At 43.9% G+C, this 25,846-nt stretch overlaps 1 protein-coding gene across 1 annotated transcript; it reads left to right on the forward strand.

Annotated features, from left to right (window-relative positions):
* Positions 1-25,800, forward strand: NCOA5 (nuclear receptor coactivator 5). The gene is made up of 10 exons (XM_039913593.1): positions 1-82; positions 3,446-3,512; positions 7,897-7,974; positions 12,356-12,441; positions 12,642-12,768; positions 17,175-17,374; positions 19,343-19,618; positions 20,585-20,791; positions 21,961-22,098; positions 25,452-25,800. The coding sequence occupies exons 2-10, from the start codon at positions 3,454-3,456 to the stop codon at positions 25,508-25,510; spliced, it is 1,230 nt and encodes a 409-aa protein (XP_039769527.1). The 5' UTR covers positions 1-82; positions 3,446-3,453; the 3' UTR covers positions 25,511-25,800.
* Positions 25,801-25,846: the final 46 nt, after the last annotated feature.

Here is a 25,846-nt window from a genome sequence, read left to right on the forward strand (position 1 = left end):
ATATCCGCCTTTAAGAGTGGTTCATTTCTTTCGCAAGCTTTCTCATGGAATGCAGTCATCTTGTGGCATGGAGTCTCCATAAGTAAGATTTTGCGATAGATAAAATTAAATACAGCAGCCAGCAGCAGTGAATATTTATTGACTACCCTGTGGGTGCATGTATATGAAGTACCAACTCGGAAGCAACCCCACCGCCAAATAATTACCATTAAAGAATAGGTTTTGGGGAAAAAAGTATTTAATGGGATCTGTTAAACTCAGTCGTATTTACTGGGCGCTTACTGTGTTCAGAGTACTGTACTAAGCGCTTGGGAGAGCACAATAATATTAGTTGTGGTATTTGATAAGTGCTTACTAGGTGCCAAGCACCGTTTTAACTGCTGGAGTGGATACACAGTAATCACGTTGGACCCAATCCCTGTCCCAAATGGGACTCACAGCCCTAATTCCCATTTTACAGATGAAGTAACTGAGGCCCAGAGAAGAGAAGTAACTTATCCAGGGCCACCCAGCAGACATGTGGCAGAGGCGGGATTAGAATCCAGGCCCATGCTCCTTCCACTAGACTGTGCTGTTTCCCTGCTGCTAATGCAACAGAATTAGGGAAGCAACACGGCCTAGTGGCAACTACATGGGCTTAGGAGTCAGAGGACTTGTCTGCCGTGTGACCTTGGGCAAGCCACTTAACTTATCTGGGCCTCAGTTCCTCCATCTGTAAAATGGGGATTGAGACTGTGAGCTCCACGTGGGACAACCCGATTACCCCAGTGCTTAGAAGAGTGCTTGGCAGAGAGTAAGCTCTTAACAAATACCATAATTATTATTTAAAGCGCCTAGTACAGCGCCCTGTAAACAGTAAACGGTCGATGAATAGGATTGAATGAATTAGCAGACACGTTCTGGATGGAGAAGAGATTGGTGAAACACAATTACTGTCCCACCAGGGGCTCACAGTCTAGTAGGGGGGAATTTCTCCTTTGTCGTGATGAGCACTTTCTGGGCCTACTGCTATTCAGGAAGGTTCTCCCTAAAAGGTCAAGGGTTGGGGGGACAACTGCTGATTTTGGTGAGGCAAATTCTACCTCCAGTTAACTGTAGTAGCTTAAACCAAAGGGGCTCATCATCATTTAATATCGGTCTCCCCATCTTGAGTGTAAATGCGTTATGGGCAGGGAACGTACCCCCTAATTCTGTTGTAATAATTATAAAAATTACGGTATTAAGCGCTTAATATGTGCCAAGCACCCTTCTAAGTGCTGGGGTAGTTACAAGGTAATCAGATTGTCTCACATGGGACTCACAGTTTTAATTTCCATTTTACAGAGGAGGTAACTGAGGCACAGAGAAGCGATTTGCCCAAAGTCACACAGCTGACAAATGGCGAAGGCAATATTAGAACCCACGTCCTCTCAAGCCCAGATTTTTTTTCCACTAAGCCTCGCTGTACTCTCACAAGCGCTTAGTAGTTTAGTTACTTGATGGTGTGCGTGTTTTACTGTGTGCAGAGCAAAGTACTTGGGAGAGGTCGATACAGTAGAGTGGGTAGAGATGTTCTCCACTTAAAAAGTGTTTATAGTTTAGAGGGAGATTCGGGAATTGATATAAATGATTAATTTAAAAACTAATTCATGTGGGGTGGGGAGTTCAGGAGGGTTTTGCAGATAGGAAGATCTGTAACTTGGGTAGATTTTGGGGGGAGTGGTTTCAAACAGGGAGGACAGGAGCAGTTACTAATTAGGTGACAGTGAGACCATGTAGTTTGGAAAGAATACAGAGCAGCGATTAGGTAGTTGTGAGTGAATAGAGGAGATTGGTGGGCAGGGTTTTTGTATTGTATTGTACTTTGCAAGTATTTAGTACAGTGCTGGGCACTTAGTAAGCACTCAATAAACACCAGTGATCGATTGAAGAGGGCAGATGAATAAGAAAGGAGAGAGAAAAGGCCATAAGGGGACGTTTTTTGAAGAGGGGAAAGACAACGACATTTTGCAGCATGGTTCTGTGGCAAGAGCCCGGACTTTGGAGTCTGAGGTCATGGGGTCGAAGCCTGGCTCTGCCACTTGTCAGCTGTGTGACTGTGGGCAAGTCACTTCACTTCTCTGTGCCTCAGTTACCTCATCTGTAAAAGCAAACTGGGAAGCAGCGTGGCTCAGTGGAAAGAGCCCGGGCTTTGGAGTCAGAGGTCATGAGTTCGAATCCCAGCTCTGCCACTTGTCAGCTGTGTGACTGTGGGCAAGTCACTTAACTTCGCTGTGCCTCAGTTACCTCATCTGGAAAATGGGGATTAAGACTGTGAGCCCCACGTGGGGCAACCTGATTCCCCTGTGTCTACCCCAGCGCTTAGAACAGTGCTCTGCACATAGTAAGCGCTTAACAAATACCAACATTATAAGAGAAGCAACCTGGCCAAGTGGATAGAGCACGGGCTTGGGAGTCAAAATTTACCAGGGCTCCGCCTCTTATTCGGGGTCTGACCTTGGACAAGTCATTTCACATCGCTGCCCCTCAGTTACCTCAGGTAGGAGGGAGAACAGGTATTGGTTCCCCATTTGACAAAGGAGGAAACTGAGTCAGAGAGCAGTGAAAGGGCCTTGCCCACCTTCCCACGGCAGAGAAATGGGGGAATCCGGCATTGGAAGCCAGGTCCTCTGATTCCCAGGCCTAAAGACTGGAAGTTTGTGGTGGGCAGGGACTATGTCGACCGACTCTGGTTATTGTATTCGACCAAGCGCTTAAGGCAGTCCTTTGCACACAGTAAGCGCTCTTTCCATTAGGTCACGCCACTTTTGCGTTTGCTTGTGAAGCTGCTATAAACTGGGATCTCGGGGAGTGAGGGAAGAAGAGGGGGCTGTTAGAACCCACCATCCCACTGGTAGAGACAGAAAACTAGGCTGGACGTCTGTAGAGAGCAGGAAGCACAGAAAGGAGAGGGGGTTTAAAGGATAACCCCAAATCGCCCGGAGGAGGGAAACTTGAAATTCTAAATCCCTCTGCTGGATGATAGTGGGTCTCTCGTCCGTTGTGCCGATAATCTTTTAGGGGAAAAGCTCTGAATGGAAGCTTTTTGACTCAATTCGTAACATAAACCCCCCCGCAAATCAGGCGCCGATGTGATCTCTCTTGTCATTCCTCTGCTTTGATCTCCGCTGGGCAACGGATATGTTGGCAGTGACAAAAGAAGACTAGAGAAGGATACTTATAAATGGTTATTGCCTGTGGTGGGGAGGAGCACAGTCTTGCTTGGCAGAACTAAAGTGAATTTCAGCAATCCATTCCCCTGCATTTCCCCGCCCCCTTTAGCAAGTGTAATCGAGGTTTGACCGGAGACCCAGGAGAGGGAGGGAGGACTGGGATTACCGGGTTGATTGCTATAAATTGGAAGCTGTCTAAGAATATTTTCTGATTTTAAGTCGAGTTGAAAAGTAACCTAATCTTGTCTTTCTAGATCTGAAAATGTCATCGTGGTTCAAGGTTACCAGCGTTCGAGGTCAGAAACCTGCTTTGGATAAGAGGTGAAGTCGAATATCAGTATTGAAGTCGAATATCAGTATTTATGCCAATTGTATTTCATTAGTATTGTACTCTCCCAAGCGCTTACTACAGGGATTTGTACACAGTAAGCACTCAGTAAATATAAATGAATTAGCTCTTTCTTGGGAGAATACTTCAATTAGCTGAAAATGTTGGTGATTTCAAAATCTAATTCCGAGGTTTGTCCGGATTTCATTTTTTCTTGTTTCCATCAAAAAGAGTGTTCAAAAACGCTGGTAAAATGAATTTAACTTGACAGAACTTGTGAGAGCCTAAAGGGAAATATTCGGCCTGGGCCATACATCACTTAGAGTAGTTACATTTTTTAAATGGATAAGCCAAGTCTCTTTGTGTCAACAGGACGGGAATTAACTGCAGAATAAATCTTGACAAGCTTGAAGTTTATGAGCTTAACCTCTATTGGAGTTCTCAGCCCAGCAAGTGGTTGGGTTTTATATAGGGTCAAGGGGGGTTTGCTTGTGTAATTCAGGTGGTGTAACCAGTTTGAGTGAAGCTTCAGTGTCCTTCAGTGGGAGAGATCAGTTCCATGTCCCAAAGGAGGGCCAATTTTTTAAGTTACTTTCTCCATATTTTCTTCCACTAGTTCAAGGAAACACTTGGGTTTCCTAGCAGCCCGGTTAGGTTAAAAATGTCAGAGTCAATTAACTGTGCCCGCCATTTAAGTTACGTACTGAGGAAATACCGCATTGGGATTAGAAGAGCAATAAACCTCAGTTTCCTTGAAGAGGCAGTAGTTACTAATACAGTTCTGAGAACGTTTGCTCAAACTTGGCCGTTGTGTGCTATGCTGTAGATGCCAGTTGGGAGGAAAAAGGCATTAAAGGATCATTAACATTTGTTGTAATTCAATTCCCATTCTCAGCAAAGAAAAGAACTGGGCCATGACTACTTAAATTGAAGACCTTTCATTAATATTCTCATTAAATGCCCAAGAAGCAAGAATGGGTTAAACGCAAAATAGGAATTCCTTGGCAGCTGTTAAAAAGCTTTCCAAACATCCTGGTTTTGCTATGTGTCATCTAGAGAAGTAATTGAACTTCAAAAAGCCTTTATCAACATTCAGGTTCCACAGATTGTGTTACTAAAATGTATTTTGTTCAGAAACCTTAAATTACATTTTTTTCTCCCCGATGGGAATTCCAGTACCAAAGATTTTTTTAATAAATTTTTTTCAATCTCTTTTGATCCCGAGAATAAGCTCAGTAACTGAAGCAAAAAGAGGTAGGCGCTACCATAATATTACTAAAATGATTTAAAGGATCTGGTACGTAGAGCTAATAGCTCATCTTGGGGACCCTTAGGGCCCCCTAACTAGGAACCTGAAAGAGGTTACCCTTAAATTCTTCAAGGCTACAGCTTAGAAGCAATTTTTAGTCTCTGTAGAGATGAAGCATTTTACCAAAGAATAAGATTAAATGGGTTTAACTGATAGGCATGGCTGAGAAAAAAAAGACTCCTTTTTTCATATTATTTATTTTTTTTACTGGTACTTGTTAATCGCTTACTACTTGCCAGGCACTAACTAAGTACTGGGGTCAATACAAGCTAATCAGGTTGGACACTGTCCCTGTCCAACAAAGGGTACAGACCCAAGTTCATAGGCAATATGGGAGTGAGGGGTATTTTTTGAATTTCCCCAAGATATTTAATCTTAGGTTGATTTAAAGGGCCCTTGTTCTGGTGCGTGTTTTCGGTATACCTCCCGGCTCAAATACGATTAGGGAATGAGGACACGTTCTTCCTACAATGTGAGCCTGTTTGGTGTGGTGCACGACGTTTTAGTTGAAATTGCTTGGGCAGGTGCCCTTAGCATCAAAACAGGTGAGTGCCCAAGTGCAAGGTTTTCCTCTAATGCAAGATTTCACAAGAAAGCAATCTTCACATTACAGGAGAGTGGGCCATAACTGGGCTAAGGGGGATTTTGAATTTGGGGGTAACGTCTGTAGTAATACAAATTGAGAACCTGCTTTAGGAAATTACCCTTCCACAGACACAAGTCCAGAGGTACATCTGGCTTGCCATGCCACTGGGAGTTTTAAACCAAGAATGACTGATTTTTTCTTGGAATTACATTTGTTACATCTACTTATTAACCAGTACATTACATTCTCACTGGGAATCCCAGGGGTGAAATGTTTTAAAAGTGGGATTTTTTTTTAACCATTCTACCTTCCATCAGGCATTGTCTTCAAAGGGAAGCATCAGAGCAGATGCTCAGAGGAGCGGAGCGTGTGGGGTGGGCAGTAGAAAGAGAGAAGGGAGGAGAGGTAGGAAGGGGCAAGGTGATGTAGAGCCTTGAAGCCTAGAGTGAGGAGTTTTTGTTTGGAGCGGAGGTTGATAGGCAACCACTGGAGTTGTTTAAGAAGGGGGGTGACATGCCCAGATTGTTTCTGCAGGAAGATGAGCCGGGCAGCGGAGTGAAGAATAGACCGGAGCGGGGCGAGAGAGGAGGAAGGGAGATCAGAGAGAAGGCCGACGCAGTAGTCTAGCCAGGATATAACAAGAGCCCGTAGCAGTAAGGTAGCCGTTTGGTTGGAGAGGAAAGGGCGGATCTTGGCGATATTGTAAAGGTGAAACCGGCAGGTCTCGGGAACGGATAGGATGTGTGGGGTGAACGAGAGAGACGAGTCAAGGATGACACCGAGATTGCGGGTTCACTTTCCTGTACTTCAGTTTCCCCATCTGTAAAATGGGGGCTAAGACTGTGAGTCCCATGTGGGACAGGGACTTTGTCTAACCCGATTATCTTGTACTCTAGTGCTTAGTACAGTGCCTGGAACATAGTAAATGCTTAACAAATACCACAGTAACAATGTGAGACATGGACTGTGTCCAACGTAATTATCCTGTACCTATTCCAGCGCCTAGTAGAGTGTGTGGGATATAGTAAGCACTTAATAAATACCACTAAGAAAAAAAGAGGCCCAGGAAACTTTTTTTCAGTCCCATTTAATTGGAATTAGGGAAGGGAATTGACTACTACGATGAACTGTTTTCAAGTGTGGCATGTTGTTCATGGCACTAGGAGTTTAGATTTTCCCCCAAATGAGTTTAGGGCCACTGGCTCTGAAGGTGGCCAGAATAGTTGTGGATGTAACTGGTCCAGGGCCAGGCAAGGGGAGGGATTTCAGGTGAAACTTGATGTCCCTTGGGGTTGCTAGACATTTTATTCTCCTTTGCCAAATGGTGGCGTCTGGAGGCTTCCGTTCTTCTATTGGTCTGCTGGTTTCCAAGGCTCCTGCTGTTTCTCTCTGTGGAGCAGGCTGGCTTTCTTGGCAACTTCCAGCATAGCCTCTGGGAAACCGTATAAGGCAAATGCAACTTCCTTTTGACTCCTTCACATTGAGCCATCTGCTTATTTCCTTCTCATGGCCTTCAAACTTGGCCAACAGAATCAAGCAAAGGCTTGAGTGAAGCATCTGTGCTCCTGATCCTTTTTGGAGAAGGAATGTGCTATCCAAAATCTCTTTTAACCCTCTCAATTCAAAGTTAGGATAGGAATGTCTACTGCCCCTTTTCTCTTTTGAATCCTATTTTAGGGTTTGAGCTTTAGGTCTGTTTTTTTGCCCTCATTATATTGTTTTTGCAATTCAAGCTGCTCATATATGAAAACTGTTGAAGTGACTCTCCTATGCGGTACACAAAATTCTGTAATTGGGCTATTGTTTTAGAAAAGTTGGAATTGATATTTTTTAACAGTTAGCTTTTCTAGTGAGGTAGGGTAATTGTGTATGCCAGTGAAATCATTACAACCTCTTTTTTTTTAACTGCTCATGAATATGATCTAGTACAGTGTGCAAATAATGCTTGGGTATTCATGAATAATGTCACCTTTAATTGATGTACTGAAGGAGTCATCACTTTGTGAGGTTGGCATCAGATTTGTTTTGCAGTGGAGAGTTGCCCCACTAAAAGCAGTGGTGGTAGTTAGCTTAAAGCAGCCTTTTACTACTAGCTCTCATTTCTATCTACCAGATAATATTTGTGTGAAATAATCATTTGTGTGATTAGCTCAGCCAGCTAGGTGAAATCAAGAGTTTTTTAAAATTGGAGAATGGAAATTTTTGAAGTGTTTTCATCTGACAAATGTGTGCCTCCCTGTTCTAAATTATCTAATTAAACTACTTAAAGAGCTAATGGTTTAAAAATGATAAAGTGTATGAATCCTTTGAAACTATTACCTTTCTAGTGTGTATACTTATGGATTTTTGATATCTAGGGTTTTAATACCTTTGATATTAACCTCCATAGCCTTAGAGTGAATTGAAGCCGAAGATATATCTTTTTGGGGATAAAATACAAGTAGTGGCTTTCCATCCGTAACGCTGAGTCTGTTATTTTTAGCACTCCAGTTTATAAATCATATCCGGTGATTTTTTATCCACAAGATGGTTATTTGAAGGAATGTGAAGTCACAAATAGGTAACTTTCATTTTTGTAATTTCTTTGCTAATGTTTTTGGAAATTATTCAAATGTGTTTTTAATGAGCATGTTTAACTTTTCATCAGAATTAATGCACTGAGATCTGCCATAATGCTTGGTATCAATTCATGTTTTGGGTAGAACACTTGGAAAATTAGGGAATGTTCTTCCGAGAGTGAGCATCTTTCTGGATAGAAGGGGTCAGTCGAAAACGGTTGAGCCACTTACGTGTTGTTACTTGTATTAGTCAAAGCATTGAGTACTTATGTGTGGTGTTAGTCAAAGCATAAGTACTTTATCACAATTTCTGCTTAATGGCCTAGTGGAAAGACCCCGGGTCTGGGAGTTAGAGGACCTGGCTTCTAATCCTGGCTCCGCGATGTGATTTTGGGTAAGTCACTTCACTTCTCTGGGCCTCAGTTTCCTCATCTGTAAAGCAGGGATTAAATATCTGGTGTCCATCTTTGACCATGAGCCTTACTTTAGGCAGGGGCCTGCATCTGATTGATTATCATGTATCTACCCTTGGTGCTTAATACGGTTTGGCACAAAGTAAGCACTTAACCAATGCCACAGTTATTATCTAGCATGAGATTCAGCAAGGCATAACTCCTGCATTAAAGAGCTGACAGTACCTGTGTGGAGAGCTTCAAAAGGTAGCTCAAATCAAATGATGTTAATCTTCCTTGGAGTAAGGATATGGTAAGCAAATGATTATATCATTTTTAGAATAGATTGAGGGAAAAAGTTTGCCTCATATATTAGGTTGAGCTTCCGTTATGCTTTAAGGAGAATGAATCTGAAGTAATAAATATAGAGCATAGGCCAGGGAGTCACTGCTTGTCTGCTGTGTGACCTTAGGTGCTCTCATAATATCCTGACTGGATTATTGTGTCAGCCTCCTCAGATCTCCCGCCTGTCTCTTCCCACTCCAGTCTATTCTTCATTCCATTGCCAGGATTATCTTCCTACAGAAACGCTTTGGGCATATCACTCCCCTCCTCAAAAACCTCCAGTGGTTGCCTATTAACTTTCACATGAAACAAAAACTCCTCACTCTTGGCTTCAGAGCTCTCCATCACCTTGCCCCCTCCTACCTCACCTCCCTTCTCTCTTTCTACTGCCCATCCTGTACATTCCGCTCCTCTGCCACTCATCTCCTCACTGTCCCCCATTCACGCCTAACCTGCCATCCACCCCTGGCCCATGTCCTACTGCTCTCCTGGAATGCCTCCCTCCTCACATCCATCAAACTAATTCTCTTCCCCTCTTCAAAGCCCTATTGAGAGCTCACCTCCTCCAGGAGGCCTTCCCAGAGTGAGCCCCCTTCCCTCTGCTCCCCCTCCCCCCACCACACCCTCTGCTCTTCCCCCTTCCCCTCCCCTCAGCACTGTGCTCATTTGTATATTTTATTTATTGTCTTATTTATTTTGTTAATGAGGTGTATTTCTCCGTGATTCTATTCAATCTTGATGTTGTCTTTGTTTTGTTCTCTTTGCTGCCTCCCCTGTTTAGACTGTGAGCCTGTCATTGGGCAGGGATTGTCTCTATCTGTTGGTGAATTGTACATTCCAAGCGCTTAGTGTACAGTGCTGTGCAGATAGTAAGTGCCCAATAAATACTATTGAATGAATGAATAGGTCACTTCACTTCTCCGTGCCTCAGTTACCTCATCTGTAAAATGGGGATTAAGACTGTGAGCACCATGTGGGACTGTGTCGAACCTGATTGTCTTGTATCTACCCCAGTGCTTAGTATAGTACCTGGCAGATAGTAAGTGTTTAACAAATACCATACTCTCTCTATATATATAATATATATTTTGTGTCTGTGTGTTTTCTTGGAAACTGGTACATAGATATGTTTTTGGATATTTGAAAAGATTCCAGGGATGTTGTCTTGTAAATTATTGTGTGGCAGATGGATAAACTTATAACTCAACATCATGGTAAACAATTTCATTTGGATTAATATAATACAAACAATAGGTTGAAGCATTTACAAAGCTGAATTTTACCTACCTATGAACCTATGTCACCCCCTGCCTTGCCACCAATAAACAGTAATTTTTTATAAGCTGTTGAAAGAATAATTGACCTTTGGCAACTGCCGAAGATGTTTATCTCAGAGTACATCACTCTATTTTTGTTACTAGTAGCAGTTCCTGAGCGAAGTTTGACTTGGTTTGTTCACTAAACCTCGACAGTGCCCCTCTCGTTTTTGAATTAAGGATGAAAATTTGTGTTGGATAGATAAATAAATCACAATTTTAAAATGCTTTTTCTGACTGTGCAAGTGTTAAGTTAGGGAGTTAGCATCTCTCCAGTAACAATTCAATCCATCAAACCTAGGCTGCCTTCTTGATTACATCAAAGCCATGTTCAGTTTCCTTCCACAATCTCACTAGCAAGAGCCTGGAGCCTGTATTAACTTTAGTTCAACCAATCTGTTCCCCTGAGGGAATTCTCCCACCCATACCATTCCGGGAAAGGGGAAGCAAACAAGAAGGGGAAAAGGCGTAGATAAATTGGTTCTGCATCTCCTTGTTGGTTTTAGGTGCTTCTCCTAGGACATTTTTCTCTGGAAAAGCAGCTTTTGCCTTTTGGAGGGCACTAAATTGGTCAGAACAGGCCATGTGGAATATAATTTTGCCTCAGACTGCCCAGTTTGTCCCAGAACCTCTCCACTCTTTTTTTTTTAATAGTATGTGTTAAGCATATACTCTGTGCCAACCGCTGTAGTAAACGCTGAGGTAGATAAAACATAATCAGGTTGGATACAGTCTGTCTCTCAAGGGGCTGACAGTCTTAAACCCCATTTTAAAGATTAAGATACCTGAGACACTGAGAAGTCAGGTGACTTATCCAAGGTCACATAGGCAAGTGGCGGAGCCAGGATTAGAACCTAGGTCCTCACTCTTTGGTTGGTGCCCTTTTAAATAGACCTTGCTGCTTTTCACTCCTAAATGGGCACTTCCTCTCCCTCACGGATTTCAATGTATTTAAAATCAGACAGAGTGAATTTTGTCATCTTCTGACTTTTCCAGGACCTCATCCTCTTCATCTGAAATTGGACTATTTCAATCCCCTTGAGCGGTTTTCAAAAATTTGGTCAAGTCAGTGGCCACCGAAAATCCAGTGGCAGAACTCCTGTATCCATAAATTGTCTGTGCCAGAATCTGGGAAATGAGGTCTCACTAGGGTCCATCCCTTGTTAGATGTCATGTCTCTTGCTATTTCTTTGTCCTCTTCTTGAGTTTTTTTTCAGTGGTATTTGTTAAATGCTTACTCTGTACCAGGTACTGTACTAAGCGCTGGGTTAGATATAAGTTAATCAGGTTGGACGCAGTCCATGTCCTACCTGAGGCTCAAGGTTTTACATTTTACTGATGAGGTAACTGAGGCACAGAGAAGTAAAATGACTTGCCCATGGTCCCACAGGAGACAAATGGCAGAGCTGGGTTCAGAATCCACGTCCTTCTGACTTCTAGGTCTGTGCTGTATCCACTAGGCCATGCTTCTTCTCTTTCCTTGTTGCTGAAATCCTTAAAAATTTCAGGGAGTGTGTAGATCTGTTAACCAGATGCCCAGAGAAACTAAATCAAAAGACCTTATCGCTCCTCCCATTTTTTTCTAAGCTGCCAATGCTTTAAATAGATAATAGATTTTCAGGCAGCTGTGTATTTTCTACCCAGCTTTTAGAGGGAGAAAATAGCTTGCCCAGAGGAGCTTTCTAATGCTCAGTAGCCTGGAGTACAGTTGACAGATCCATATTTATTCCTAATTCATTCATTCATCCAATCAATATTGGATTTAGGTCTCAGGTTAGACCTACAGCGGTCAGGTTCCCCTCTGTTTTCCAGTAACACTCTCCTAAGTTTCTTCATCTTTCCTGTCTCAGGACACCTGAGATCATACAAAGGGATTTCACATTATTCAGTATAAATGCTCCCATTTTTCTGAAAGTTTTTACAGTTATGCCAATTTAAATTCATAACTTTGTCCTGGATTAGTTTGTATTGATTGACAATGGGTTTTTGTTTGTTTGCCTGAAGTATGTTTGTGACTGTACCATGAAATCGAGGGTGGATTGGAAGTGTGGGACTCAGAAGATTAAAGGGATTTAACTTTTGTTTTCTTCTAGAATGTGTTCCCTTGGAGGGGCAGGGACCACCCGTGTATTTTCTCCCGGAGCTTAGTACAGTGCTCTGCTCTGCTTAGTACAGTCCTCCTCCTTCTACAGGTGTTGACCTTCATTCAGAAGCCTAAAATCAATTGTAGAGCTATTAGAAATGTTGTCCTACAAGTTCATCCGACAGTCTGTAGCATTTTGCTTCTATATCTCCAATTTATATTGTCTGTTTTTCGCCCCCACCCTCAGCATTAAAGAATCACTGAATCATAAACAATATAATTATTCGACAGCAAAGGAAGAAAACTATGAGCGATACCGGTATTCCCAAAAAGGTAAGAAGGTCTACTTTATCCTATTTTTAAGATTTCAGCTCTATTTTTGCCTTCCTGTTTTTCTCCCTCTGCCCCTATGTCTCCAAAGGTCTTATCCTACATCAGCAATTTTGGGGGGAGGTGGGGGAGATCCTGAGCAGATTTGAGAGACTCTTTTTCTGTCTGCATTGACTTTCTCAGTGGGACTTATTACCTTTCAGATGATGACCACAGTGGGGATGACCGAAAAGAGTTGCTCTTCCAACAGTTTTTCCAGCAGATTCGTCAAGAGTGTGTTAAAGAAAGGCCATCTGACTGTACCATTGTTTCTGTCAGCAAAGAACAGAGGTAGGGTGATTTGGTGGGCATCAAATATGACCACATGTGCTACAGAAACCGGTAGCAGCATTTGCATTTCAAATGGCATAACTGCTAAGATTGTCCCCAAAACGGTGTTAGTGATAGTGTCTCAGATCATGCTAAAGAGACACATTCCGGAGTCTTGTAGAAAAATGTCAAGTTTTTCATTTATTTGTTGATTTTAAATCATTCCAAGATTCTAGCCCTTCCTTCTTCCTGCATCTTGTGTGAGAATGGGTGGATGGCTCAATTTTTTTCTGCACTTTTTTTCTCAAAAAATAGAAAACAGCAACTCCTTAAAGCTATTGGATTTAGTGAGACTGTATATTGTAAGCTCTAGACTGTGAGGCCATTGTGGACAGGGAGCATGTCTACCAACTCTATTACATCACTCAATAGTATTTTTTGAGTGCTTACTTTGTGCAGAGCACTGAACTAAGCTTCAATACAACAGAATTAGCAGATTCATTCGCTGCTCAAAACAAGCTTACACTCTCCCAGTCACTTAGTTCAGTGCTCTGCATAAAGTAAGTGATCCATAAATACCATTGATTGATTGATTGGATAGATCGATTCTCAGCCTGAGGTTAATTGGCAAAGACAGTGTCCTGTGGTGCAGGACATTTCTGAAATCTGATAGCTTTTCACCATGGAGAATTTGAGAGAGTGATCTGTGCCAGGCATTCACTTAGTACCTATGTGTTTAGAACAGTGCTTTGCACATTGTAAGTGCTTAATAAATATGATTAAAGGAGTTCACTGTGACCACCTCCTCCCACTGCCCCAGACTGTGGGTAACACCAAAAAAATGCAAAAAGTGGGCCCTGGATTTAAAATTTCCTCAGTTCCGGAGTATTCGAAAGTTTCCCGCAAGAGTAGTGTCATTTTTCCTGTGATCAAAAAATCTGTCAGTGGTATTTATTGAGCGCTTACTGTGTGGAGAGCACTGGACTATGCACTTGGGAGAGCACAGCACAACAGAGACATGTTCCCTGCCCACAAAGAGCTTACAGTCTAGAGGGGGATACAGACACTAAATTACGGATAGGGACAGAAGTGCTGTGGGGTTGAGAATGAGGTGAATATCAAGTGATTAAAAGGTAGAAATCCAATGCATAGGTAATACATTAGGAAGAGGGAGTAGGGGAAATGAGAGCTTAGTCAGGGAAAGCCTCTTGGAGAAAATAGGATTTTTAATAAGACTTTGAAGGTGGGGAGAGAGGTGTTCTGTTGTATATGAAGGGGGAGGGAGTGAGGCCACGGATAAGACTGTTATGGGATTGAGATACAGTGCGTCTTCGAGGGGTCAGTGAGCAGGCTGGGTTGTCGTGGGAGATCAGCAAGGTAGGGTAGAAGGGGGCAAGGTGATTAAGTGCTTTAAAGCTGATGGTGAGGAGTTTCTGTTTGATGCAGAGGTGGAAGGGCAACCACTGGAGATTTTTGAGGAGAGGGGAGACGTGGACTGAACCTTTTTCAGAAAAATGATCTGGGAAACAGTGCGGTATGGGCTGGAGTGGGGAGACGCAGGGAGGTTAGCGAAGAGGCTTATGCAGTAGTCAAGGCAGGATGCGATTAAGTTCTTGGATCAGCATAGTAGAAGTTTGGATGGAGAGGAGAGGGCAGATTTTAGCAATGTTGTAAACAGGATTTGGTGACAGATTGAATTTGTACATTGAATGAGTTGAGGGCATCAGATGAGTCGAAGATAACACCAAGGGTATGGGCTTGTGTGACAAGGAGGATTGTTTACAGCGATGGGAAAGATGGGGAGGTTAGGGTTTGGGTGGGAAAACCAGGAACTCTGTTTTGGGCCTGTTAAATTTGAGGTATTGGTGGGACCACCAAGTAGAGATGTCCCAAGGGACAGGAGGAATTCTCTGGAGGAGACTCCAGAGAAGGTTGGAGCTGGAGAGGTGAATTTGGGAATCATCCACATAGAGATGGTAGTTGAAGCCGTGGGAACGAATGAGTACCCCAGAGGGGGTGAGTGCCGATGGAGAATAGAAGAGGGAAAGAAGAAAATAAAATCAGCAGCTTGGCTGAGCTTTTCAGGAGCTGAGGCAGTTTCTCGGCAGCATTTCACAATAACCAGAGTCTCTCTGGGAATGCCCTGAGTGGTCATCCCAAAGCACTAAACGGAGAGCTAGATGTGACCGTGGCCAAGAAACAGCCTAGGTTTGATTCATAACATTTCCCTAAAATCAGATTAATTTAAGACTTGGAGGTCTGGCTTGTAGCCCCACTTTGTTTCTTTTAGGCCAGCACCTGCAGCAGTCACTGGCAGGAGACGTGGCCACTATTTTTCTCTCCTTCACACATCTTAAGTCCCAAGCCTGTTGGTATTTATTTCTAGTGCCAGGTTGTATATTGGCGATGACTCCTCTTTTCCCTCTGCCTGGAGTGGTTTTTTCAGACTTGCACTTGAGATGTTATCAAGGCTTTGCCTGGTGTTTTTCTGTTCTGGCTTCTTGCCATGGATTAAGATGCCGTGCGAGATGAGCTCTTCATTCCCAGCTGAGGAAGTCCTCTGTCAGTCTAAAGTTGGCTGCCTTTAGAAATTGATGGGCAATCTTGGCTGTTTAAATTCAGTTACAAAAGCACTTAGAGTGGCAGTAGAAATAAAGTGCATTTCCTAAGGTGTCCTAGTTAATTTTCATAGCTATTGAGCAGACGTGAATTCATTTTGAAAGGCCTGGTCAACTCTTCATTATAATCCATCAGCCATATTGCACACTTACTGTGGGCAGAGCACTGTCACTAAGCACTTGGGAGAGTACAATACAATGGACTCGGTAGACACAGTCGGTGCCCACAAAGAGCGTAGCGTTTATGCTTCTTTTTCAAATGAATTGCCTTTTTATTTATTTAGCTACTGAAATTGCAGAATCTGTAGCAGAAGAAAGTAGGTTTTGATTTCTATATCAAAGAAAAATTGCAGGCTCAGAATTAAACTTTTGTTTTCAGTAGAGGACAAGGAAACAGGCGTACCTCGGGTTACCTAGTCACCCACGCTCCACGCAACCCGGGGATATGCCTTGCACAATCTGCTCCCTTTTCTCAGAACCCCATTTGTCCCGCCCTGACATTATGTCCATTTGCTGAGGTAAGTTCATTCCTTCCCCACCCACAGGGTGTCTCGAGTTATCCTCCCTCCCCTCCCACAGGCCAGGATATTTTTTGTTTGTTTGTTTTCCCTCTTAAACTAACCAAAGTGACAGCTATGAGGGCAGCTACTCCACCCTCCATCTGTAGCCCTGCCTCCCTGCTGCGGCCAAAGTCCCGAGGATCGAAGAGGGACGGCCTGCAGGAAGCAGGGGGAAGGAGCCGGGATGGCGTGGGTGTCACCTCACATCTTCTGCTGCCGTCTCTCCCCACCCGGTCCTGTTCTTGCCCCCTTTCCCATGACTTTGGGGTGGTGGGGTGGCACCATGAGGCAGATGGAAAAGAGCAATGGCAACGGCCACCGCTGTACCAACTGTTAACTAATGGCTAGCGATAAGAAAATCCTGGAGCGTGGAGGAAAGGGGACTTGACAAAGCAGGTGGGGAGTGGTGATCTCAGGCTGCGGGGAGGCAGGAAAGCTGCTGGAAATGGGGGACTCAGGGCGGAGCGGAATTTACACTTATTTTTGCTTGTAGCGCGTGGTCATCCTTACTAATTGCACTGCAGTCTTTAGGTACTTTAGGTTATTCACAACACAATCCCATCTTTGAGGAACAGGTTGCATTTATATAGTGAGAGTGTCATTTACTCTTTAACAGAAAATGGACTCCAAGGTTTTGGAAACAACAACTCTTAAGAGAGTGGGGTCTATCCTAGAAACCAGTGATGCACAAATTCAATTGTATCTTCTGAATTTAAGGGTCTTTACCTCCTTGATCTATTTGAAAGTGAAAACTTGCTTTCTCCATATCAGCCGTATCAAATGGGTACAACAATGTCTGGGAAATCTTTTTCCTTTTTTAAAGGGATGATGATCTCACAAGTCTGTTCAAGCATCTTCTATATTCTTGCACAAGAAAGCGCTAAATGAATCTATAGCTTACTGGTATTGACACTTTATTAAAATTCTACGTGCTCTGTGTTGTAAGGATTCTCACTAAATCCCTCTTACTTATCTGTAATTCCTTCAGGCCAGAATTACAGCCTTAAATTACTTCTTTACAATGGAAAATACATCATACCTTTCCCTCATCTAACCTAGTCTGAGGTGAGAGGCCCCCACCAGTTCTGGGAAGCATGCTCACTTACACGTGACTTAATCCTCTTGTTCCTCTCACTATATGTCTCCCTTGCTTCTCCTCCCCCCACCCCCCAAAAAAAGACGGTTTGGCAGCAAACAACTCATTTGTTTTTGTTCTGGAAATAACCAGACTTTTTTGTTTTTCTTTAAGGGACTATTCAACAGCCATAGGCCATCGGTTGCAGGATCATGGCCTTGTGGTGGAAATGATATACCTTACCTCTGAGTCGGGACTCACGCGTGCACTCCAAGAAGTTAAAAATGATGGTTCCCCATTTTGTATTCTTGTTGAACAGTCCAATGTAACACTGTCCTCTTGCACCGTAATTATGCTTCACGGGTCTGTCACAAGTAAGTTTAGTGTCATCTAGAAATGTCATTTCAAACAGCCCCCATCCCTACAAGGGCATCGCTTTTCTTCAACCATGGCAACATGTTAGACATCTCACACAGTTGCAGCCCAGAAGCTACGCTGGAAAAAGCATAAATGACTTCTTTGTCCCACAAACTGAAATGGAGCAGTCCATCCCTGTTCCTACCTCTTGAACAATGCCAAATAACCGGTCCTCAGAACTGTTTAACTGTTAAACTTTCCGGTGGATTTGGTTTCCGAACTTCTCAAAAGCTTATCAGCCTGGGAATAAATCCTACCTGCCTGCATACACTGACTACATGCACACAAACCGCAATTATCCAAAGAGCCACTTTCTACACCAATGCCCCCCATTTCTAACCACCCCCAAACTGTTCCTGCCTGTTCCTGCTAGCTTCGTCTGTACCAGTATCTTCCTGTTCTACCTTTCCCCCTTCACCCATCCCACCCCTAACTTCTGTTCTGTCTGTCCCTTGGTTGCTCATCACTAGCCTAGAAACCAGTCCTTTTAGCCATTCTTGCTCTTTTAAGTTGTCCACCTCTTGTCATGAGATGTGGAAAAGCACTCCCATACATACCCATATTTAGTCATTTGCAGAAGAATCCACAGGGTGCTCTGCCACATAAATAAAAATAAAATGAATGTTGGTATTTGTTAAGCGCTTACTATGTGCCAAGCACTGTTCTAGGTGCTGGGGTAGATACAATTAATCCAGTTGTCCCACTTAGGGCTCAAAGTCTTCACCCCCATTTTACAGATGAGGAAACTGGGGCACAGAGAAGTTAAGTGACTTGCCCAAGGTCACACAGATGACACGTGGCAGAGCCGGGATTAGAAACTATGACATCTGACTCCCAAGCCCACGCTCTTTTCACTGAACCTTGCTGCTTCTCTAATGCAGCTTGGTGCCCATATGAGTAGTTCGCTTCAACTTCCCCATCCCTGTTAGGGACTCTTCTTTTTCATGGTCTTCCCAGTCCTCTTTTCCCTGACGTCAAATGATCCAAAGAAGACGATAGGACCAACAGTGAGGCTTTTTTTAACACTAGCCTGGGGGCTAGGTTGCCATCAGCTGTCCTTTCCTACAGCCCTTCCCTGTTCCTCCCTGAAGATAGTTTGAAACAAACTTGCAGTACGTCCCTACTGGTGGATCCAAATCAATCTCCTGTAGTGGCCTGGATTTTCAGTTTTTCTTAACCATTTTAAAACGTAGATTTCAGGTCTCCCATTTCTAACAAGTATAAGAGCTTCAGTCCATAAAATTACGAAGGCTCTTTTGGAACTAGTGTCATTCTTATGCCCATTCTATCAGGTTAAGGTTGTTCTGAGAGTAAAAATTCATTTCGTCTACCCTGATCCCGTTGTTTCATATTTCATATTTCAGGCATCAGGATGTAAAGGTGGTCATACAGATGTGAAATCAGAATTTTGCATTAATGGTCATTGTTTTTTATTTTATGGTATTTATGTGCCCCAGACATTGTACCAAGCAGGGGATATGTAGAAGCTATTCAGGTTGGATACAGTCCATGCCCTACATAGGGCTCATAGTCCTAATTCCCATTTTACAGGTGAAGTAACTAAGGCCCAGAGAAGTTAAATGACTTGCCCTAGGTCACACTGCAGATATGTGGCAGAGCCGACATTAGAAACCCAGATCCTTCTGATTCTCAGGCCTGTGATCTATTCACTAGACCATGTCAATTAAGCATGCTTCACATGGCATTTCCTGTGCAATTGAGAAACACAATTCAATATTTGATTTTGCCCCTTAAACATGTGAGTGTTAGACAAAGTCACTTTCAACTGACAATCCTGTTTGTGCTGAAATATGAAACCCTTCATTGGGCTTGTCATGTCTTTTTAGGTGGGTGCCTTGTATTAAAGAAGATATCTCAACCGGAGATTGATGATTTTTAAAAAAAAGTCTCTCTTTCCTCCACAGTACATCGCCATGTGCCCCTGGAAGATGCACTGACCCTGATAGCCAAAGCATTTGGGAAAATTTTTGCTGAGCGTGAAAAGCAGGAATGTGCAGGAATTTCACAAAAAGCAGCTGATCTGGTGGATGACTACCTAGAACGGGAACTCAGTGAGAGTTACAGTGTGCCTTTGGACATTAGACATCTCCTTTTCCTGCTAAGTGAGGGAAAACACCTGTCTCGGGAGGAGTTGAACTTAATCAGCAACTACGTGAAGATGAGGAATGATGAATTGGAAGGTATTCATTTTTTTATTCCTCTTCGCCCCCTCCAATTGTTAAAAAAAAGGAGAGAGAGACCAGGATAATCTCTATCTATAAAATTTGTGGAAAAGGACAAAACTGTTTAAAAAGATTGGAAGATTAAGCAAACCAAAAACTCTCCTAAATGTGAAATGCTTAGTACAGAAGTATCTAAAGCATATGTTGTCCTTATTCCAGATGGATAAGAACCATGAAAGATTAAAGCCACTAGATAGTGGTCTTTGATGATTGGATATCCTCTTTACTTGTCTGTCAACAAATATGTATTTATATCAATGTATCTGTCTATATCAGTCTAATGTCTATGAATATATAGTAATTAGAGTTTACTATGTGCCAGTCACCATCCTAAGTGCTAAACTAATCAGGTTAGACACAGTCCATGTACCATGGGGGCTCACAGTCCTAATCCCCAATTTACAGATGAGTTAGCTGAGACCTAGAGAATTGTAGTGTAGAGAGGTGGAGCCCGTTTTAGACTTTGTATTTACCCCCACACATAGTACAGTACCTGGCACATAGTAAGCGCTTCACGATTACTGCAGTTGAACAAATACCACCCAGTGAGAGCAGGTGGAGGCTGTTGCCCTAGTTGGGAAAATGTTGTTTTAGAGGAGGTTGGACATAATCACTTGGGGCGGTTAATGGATAATGCCCGGTGAAGAGAAATGTCTGGTGATGGCATTCAGTCTAGTGTCAGGGGGATCTGGGGAAAGGAGGCCAGGTTATTCAAAAATGGGGGAGGGAGTAATTTTGGGGGCTCCTGAAAGATTCTAGTCAGTAAATGTGGGGCCTCCCCCAAACTCTTTCAGAATGAGATCCTTTCAACCCATTGATCAGGGAAGCATCCCAACAAGGATGGCTATCAATTCTGAGCCTTTATGAATTGAGATAATCTCTTCTTCGGGCCGACCTCAATATTTTTGCTCTCTTTGAACCCAGGATCTTCTGAAAAGTCAGATCCCATCAAGACTGCATTGTTCCAAGCTCATTCGATCCCACCATCAAGTCTCACCAGCCCCACCTTGGGCAAATCACCTCTTCTTCCCACGCCTGTCATGACCCCACTTGTGGGTCCATCTCCCTTAGCTCCAGCTAAGCCTTCTCTGTTGGGCGATGGGTCACTCGGAGGCTTACTCCTGACCTCAGGTGAGCCTCTCTTTTTTGATTATGGTATTTGTTAAGCACTTCCTGTGTGCCAAGCATTGTACTAAGCACTGTGTAAATACAAGCTTATCGCATTGGACACAGTTCCTGTGCCATGTGGGGCTTACTGTTTTAATCCCCATTTTAGAGATGAGGTAACTGAGGCACAGAGAAATGAAGCGACTTGTCCAGGGTCACACAGAAAAGTGGCAGAACCTGGATTAGAACCCAGGTCCTATTTATTTTGTTAATGAGGCTTATATCTCCTTGATTCTATTTATCTTGATGATATTGTTTTGTTTTGTTCTATTTTGCTTTGCTTTCTGTCTCCCCCATTTAAAGTGTGAGCCCATCATTGGGCAGGGATTGTCTCTATTGCCGAATTGTGCATTCCAACTGCTTAGTACAGTGCTCTGCACAGAGTAAGCACTCAATAAATACTATTGAATGAATTGAATGAAAGGGCCTCCAACTCCCCGGCATGTGCTCATTTCAGTAGGTCATGCTGTTTCTGTTGTCTCATTTGATCTTTTCCATTACATAATTAGCTTGATGACCAGGTTAGAGGGAAAGACCACATTGGACAGAAATCTCAAGTATTTTAATGCATACTTTGACCCTCTTAAAATTAGAAATTTCGTTAGGCAGGAGAAGGGCAGTTGCTTATCCACCTGCCGACTGAGATATGGAACGAAGCGTTTTCAGAAACTAGATCAATCAACTAAACAGTGGCATTTTTTGAGCATGTACTATGCGCGGAGCACTGTGCTAAGCACTTGGGAGAATCCAATGCAATAGAATTAGCAGACATGTTCCGTGCCTATAATGATTCAACGTTCTAGAGACAAGCCTAAAGTCACATTCCTTGTCCACAATGCAGATGATTTGCTGGGATAAGAGCACACTTTTTGCAATCTCAATCCCTTGGGGATTGATTTCTCTTTGACCTTTCCACAGACTAAGGTCTAGTTTGATGCAATCAATCAATAAATGGTATTCTTCGAGTGCTTACTATCTGCAGAGCACTGTACTTGAGCACTCAAGCGCAAGTTCGAAGTGCAGGTTTTTTAGGAGTTTTGGGCTCCCGGATCACCTTGTCAGCATCAGTTCAGCATCTTTTTGCAGGTGGCTGAAGTTCACTGGTGAATTTTTGTCTTCTGTCCCTCTTGCAGGATCATGTGGCCGAAAGGGTAAGCCCCCTCTTTTTCTGGCTACACCTGCTAAAAGACCCGGCCTCCTCGGATATTCTCCTCACCCACCTGCCAAGCGGCCCTTACTTGGGGAGAAGCCTGGTCTTTTGCCAGCACCAGGTGAGTTTTGCTGAGAATGGCAACTAATGCCTTGGCACCACAACCTGACTCTGAGGGATGAGGGCATATCTGCTCCGGCTCTGCAGGTTGCCCAGTTCCGACTGGTCACTTAAATCAGTCAATCGTCAGTGCTGTTGAGCGAGCACTTACCATGTACAGAGCATTGTCCTAAGCACTTAGGAAAGCACCCTACAGTAGAGTGGGTAGGCTCGAACCCTGCCCATGAGGAGTTTATAGTCTAGACATTAAAATAAAATTCCAGCTATGAGAAACAGGAGAGTATAGGGATATGCACCTAAGTGCCGTAGGGATGAGGAGGATTTAGGGATAGCGTTGCGGCCTAGTGGAAAGAGCATGGGCCTGCGAGTCAGAAGGACCAGCGTTTTAACGTCTCTGTGCCTCAACTTCCTCAATTCCAAACTGGGGATTCAATATCTGTTCTCCCCCCTGCTTAGACTGAACCAGGGACTTTCTGCCCTGATTAACTTGTATCTCCCCCTGTGTTTAACAGATAGTAAATGCTTAATAAATACCATAAAAAAGGGTACCCAGCCAAGTGCATAGATAACACGGGGGTGGGGGGTGGGTAGGGGAAATGAGGGGTTAATCAGGGAAGGCCTCTTACCCCTCAGCATAAGCAGTGTGGCCTAGTGGAAAGAACCCGAACTTTGGAGTCAGAAGTACCTAGTTTTTAATCCCAGCTTCACCACTTGCCTGCTGTTGTGACCTTGGGGTGAGTCACTTCACTTGTCTGTGCCTCAGTTATCTCATCCATAAAATGGGGATTAAGCCTGTGAGCTCCATGTGGGATATGGACTCTGCCCAACTTGATTAGCTTGTATCTACCCCAGCGCTTAATACAGTGCCTGGTGCATAGTTAGCACTTAACACATACCATTCAGAGAAGCAAAACCAAAAACTGGTCGGTTTGACCCTGAGAGTCTCTGCTCGTTTGGAGCCGGTGGCTTCTTCTATTGGAAGCCCAGGGTAAAACATCCGTGGGGAGAAGTCGTGCCCCTGCAATCATTACGAGCAGTTCCCTCCCGCCCGCCCTCCCTCCGAGAGCCAGCAGTTCAGTTTTTTTGTGGTGGAGATACAGCAACATCTGCAGGTTTCTGGGAGAACTGAACCCTGAACTGAACTGAACTCCCTCTAAAGTCCTCTTGTATAGGCAACATTTCTACCACTTCTGTTATATTGGGAGAGAACAGTATAACAGAAGTGGTAGACGTGTTCCTTATACTGCACGTGGTAAGAGCTCAGTAAATACGATTGGATTAACCGATGCTCTCCTCCTGTGAGATTTCCTACCAGATCGAAGGGTGGGGCCAAAGCGGGAGATTCGTTCAATAGTATTTACTGAGCGCTTACTATGTGCAGAAGCGCTTGGAATGTACAATTTGGCAACAGAGAAAATCCCTGCCCAGTATGTTTTAAGGGAGGTCGAAAGGCCAGAATGGGAAGGGGAGTCAAAGAACACCGGTCTCCTCAATCGGTGATATTTATTGAGCACTTACTGTGTGCTGCGCATCGGACTTTGGAGAGTCTAGTGCACCAGCGTTAGGAGTCACGTTCTGTGCCCACAAGGAGCGCAGTCTACTGGGACAGACATTAAAATGAACTACGGCCATGTACATAAGTGCCGAGGGCGGGGTGAATATATCAAGTGCTTCAAGGGTACAGATCCCTGTGGACTGCGGCCTTTGTCAGCCAAATGGGCACGGTGCCGTTTGCCACCAGTCCTATGCGTTATCCTACGGTATTCTGGATTTCTCCACACCTTTCTCCCAAGGGACTCCTGGCCCTTGCACTGTGATGTGAAGAGGTCTGCACGAGAATCTTGGTGGGGGCCTCCTTGGCCCAAAAAAATCAGGGCCCACCTGACCCGCAGTTCATCAAAAGTATACCGGGCAAGGACTGGAGCCTTGTGAAATGGAGTGGCAGCATGTGTGCCTAGCCCAGCCTTGTCCCCTTGGGGAGTGGCAGAATAATAATGATTATGGTTATTTGTTAAGCGCTTACTATGTGCCAAGCACTGTTCCAAGCACGGGGGTAGATACAAGATAATCAGTTTGTCCCAAGTGGGGCTAACAGTCTTAATCCCCGTTTTACAGATGAGGTAACTGAGGCACAGAGAAGTTAAGTGACTTGCTGAAGGTCACACAGACAGGTGGCGGAGCTGGGATTAGAACCAACGTCCTCTGACTCCAAAGCCCGTGCCCTTGCCACTAGGCCATGCTGCTTCTCGTGCTACAAGGTAAAAGGTCATACAAATGTGCTCTTTTGGTCTGGCCCGGCCTCTCCGGAGACAGTCCAGGACCAAAGGAGCCATTTAAATGTGCACTTAGCCCTTTTCCCACCTCTTTGTCTTGGCCATGGTGTGCAGCGGAACCCAGGAACTGCTGGAGGGGGAGTCTATCCAAGCCCACTGGATTGGGCTCTGTTTAGGATGGCTTGATTCCGACCACAGGGGCCAATCCAAATCCGTGCAGTGGTCAGGGTTAGGTATCATCATCATCATTTGTAAAAGCAAGGCATAGAGAAGGAACAAGACTTTCCTTGGACCACCCTGCAAGTCCTTGGAAAAGCTGGGACCAGATTCGGCTTCCGCGACTCCCTCGGGCTCTAATCTCGGCTCTGCCACTTGCCTGCTGTTTGACTTTGGGCGAGTCACTTCACTCCTCTGGACCTAAGTTCTCTCATCCGCCAAATGGGAATTCTATAACTGTTCTCTCTCTTACTTAGACTGTGAACCCCAGGTGGGACCTGATGATCTCATATCTACCCCGCACGCTTAGTACAGTGCTTGGCACGTAGTAAGCACTTAACAAAAACCACAATTATTGTTATTGGCATTATCAAAGTTATGGATTCTCAGGTGAGCAAGACTAGATTCCTGTCATCCCTTTAGCCCTTGGAGTGGACCTACAAATGCCAGCTTTGGGTATCAGACCCTTCCTTTGGGAATGAAAGATTCCAAGAGCGACTTTTGACTTTTTAAAATCTCAAACTCAATCTTTATCTCCTCATTCAAGGCAGAGCGAGTGAAGACAGAGGCCTTCGATAGAGTGAGGGGAGACGACTATGGCACCCCTAGGCTCTGAAGGTCAGGAGAATCATTCAGTCAGTATTATTGAGCCCTTACTTCGCAGAGCCCTGTACTAAACCCTTGGGAGTGTTCATTGTAACAGAATTAGCAGACACATTCACTGCCCATCATGAGCTGCAGTCTAGAGGAGGGGAGTTAGACATTACTATGAGTAAATAATTCATAAAGTATAATTTACAGCTATATACATAACTGCTATGAAATGCAACACAATAATTGTACGTGCTGTTCTCTGTCACAACAGTTATTGTCCAGCCGGTGGAAGCCCAACAGATAGTCAAGCTGAAGTCCTTGTTGAGCTAAGAAGATGTCCCGGGGCCCAGGCTGAAGAGAGCGGATTACACACTGGCTGGAATGGACCCTTCCTCTTCTGACAGGACTGAGACCAGGCGGAACCCTGCTTCCGTTTCCACGTCTCAGCGCTGGAGGAGAAAGTTCACCTTTAATGTACTTTGTGTTTAATTTACATTCCCTTAATTTGCAGAGGCTTTCTATTCCAAACTAGCCTTTTGTGGAAGGTCAGCATTGAAGATATCGGATCTTTACGTCGGGGAGACTACGCACCTCACCCAATAAATTACTCGTTTTACAAAGTTCGGTGCTCAAACTTATTTTTGTGGTTGTTTCAGCTCTTTGTGG

This window comes from Ornithorhynchus anatinus, chromosome 11 (assembly GCF_004115215.2).
Source record: "Ornithorhynchus anatinus isolate Pmale09 chromosome 11, mOrnAna1.pri.v4, whole genome shotgun sequence".
In the NCBI taxonomy this organism is placed as follows: domain Eukaryota; kingdom Metazoa; phylum Chordata; class Mammalia; order Monotremata; family Ornithorhynchidae; genus Ornithorhynchus; species Ornithorhynchus anatinus.

Bases quoted from the DNA above. Each gene is read 5' to 3' on its own strand.
- NCOA5 (XM_039913593.1), top strand. From the start codon at position 3,454: ATGTCATCGTGGTTCAAGGTTACCAGCGTTCGAGGTCAGAAACCTGCT. The intron at 12,442-12,641 runs GTAAGAAGGTCT...ATTACCTTTCAG, and splicing joins ATACCGGTATTCCCAAAAAG to ATGATGACCACAGTGGGGAT. The intron at 19,619-20,584 runs GTATTCATTTTT...CTTTGAACCCAG, and splicing joins GAGGAATGATGAATTGGAAG to GATCTTCTGAAAAGTCAGAT.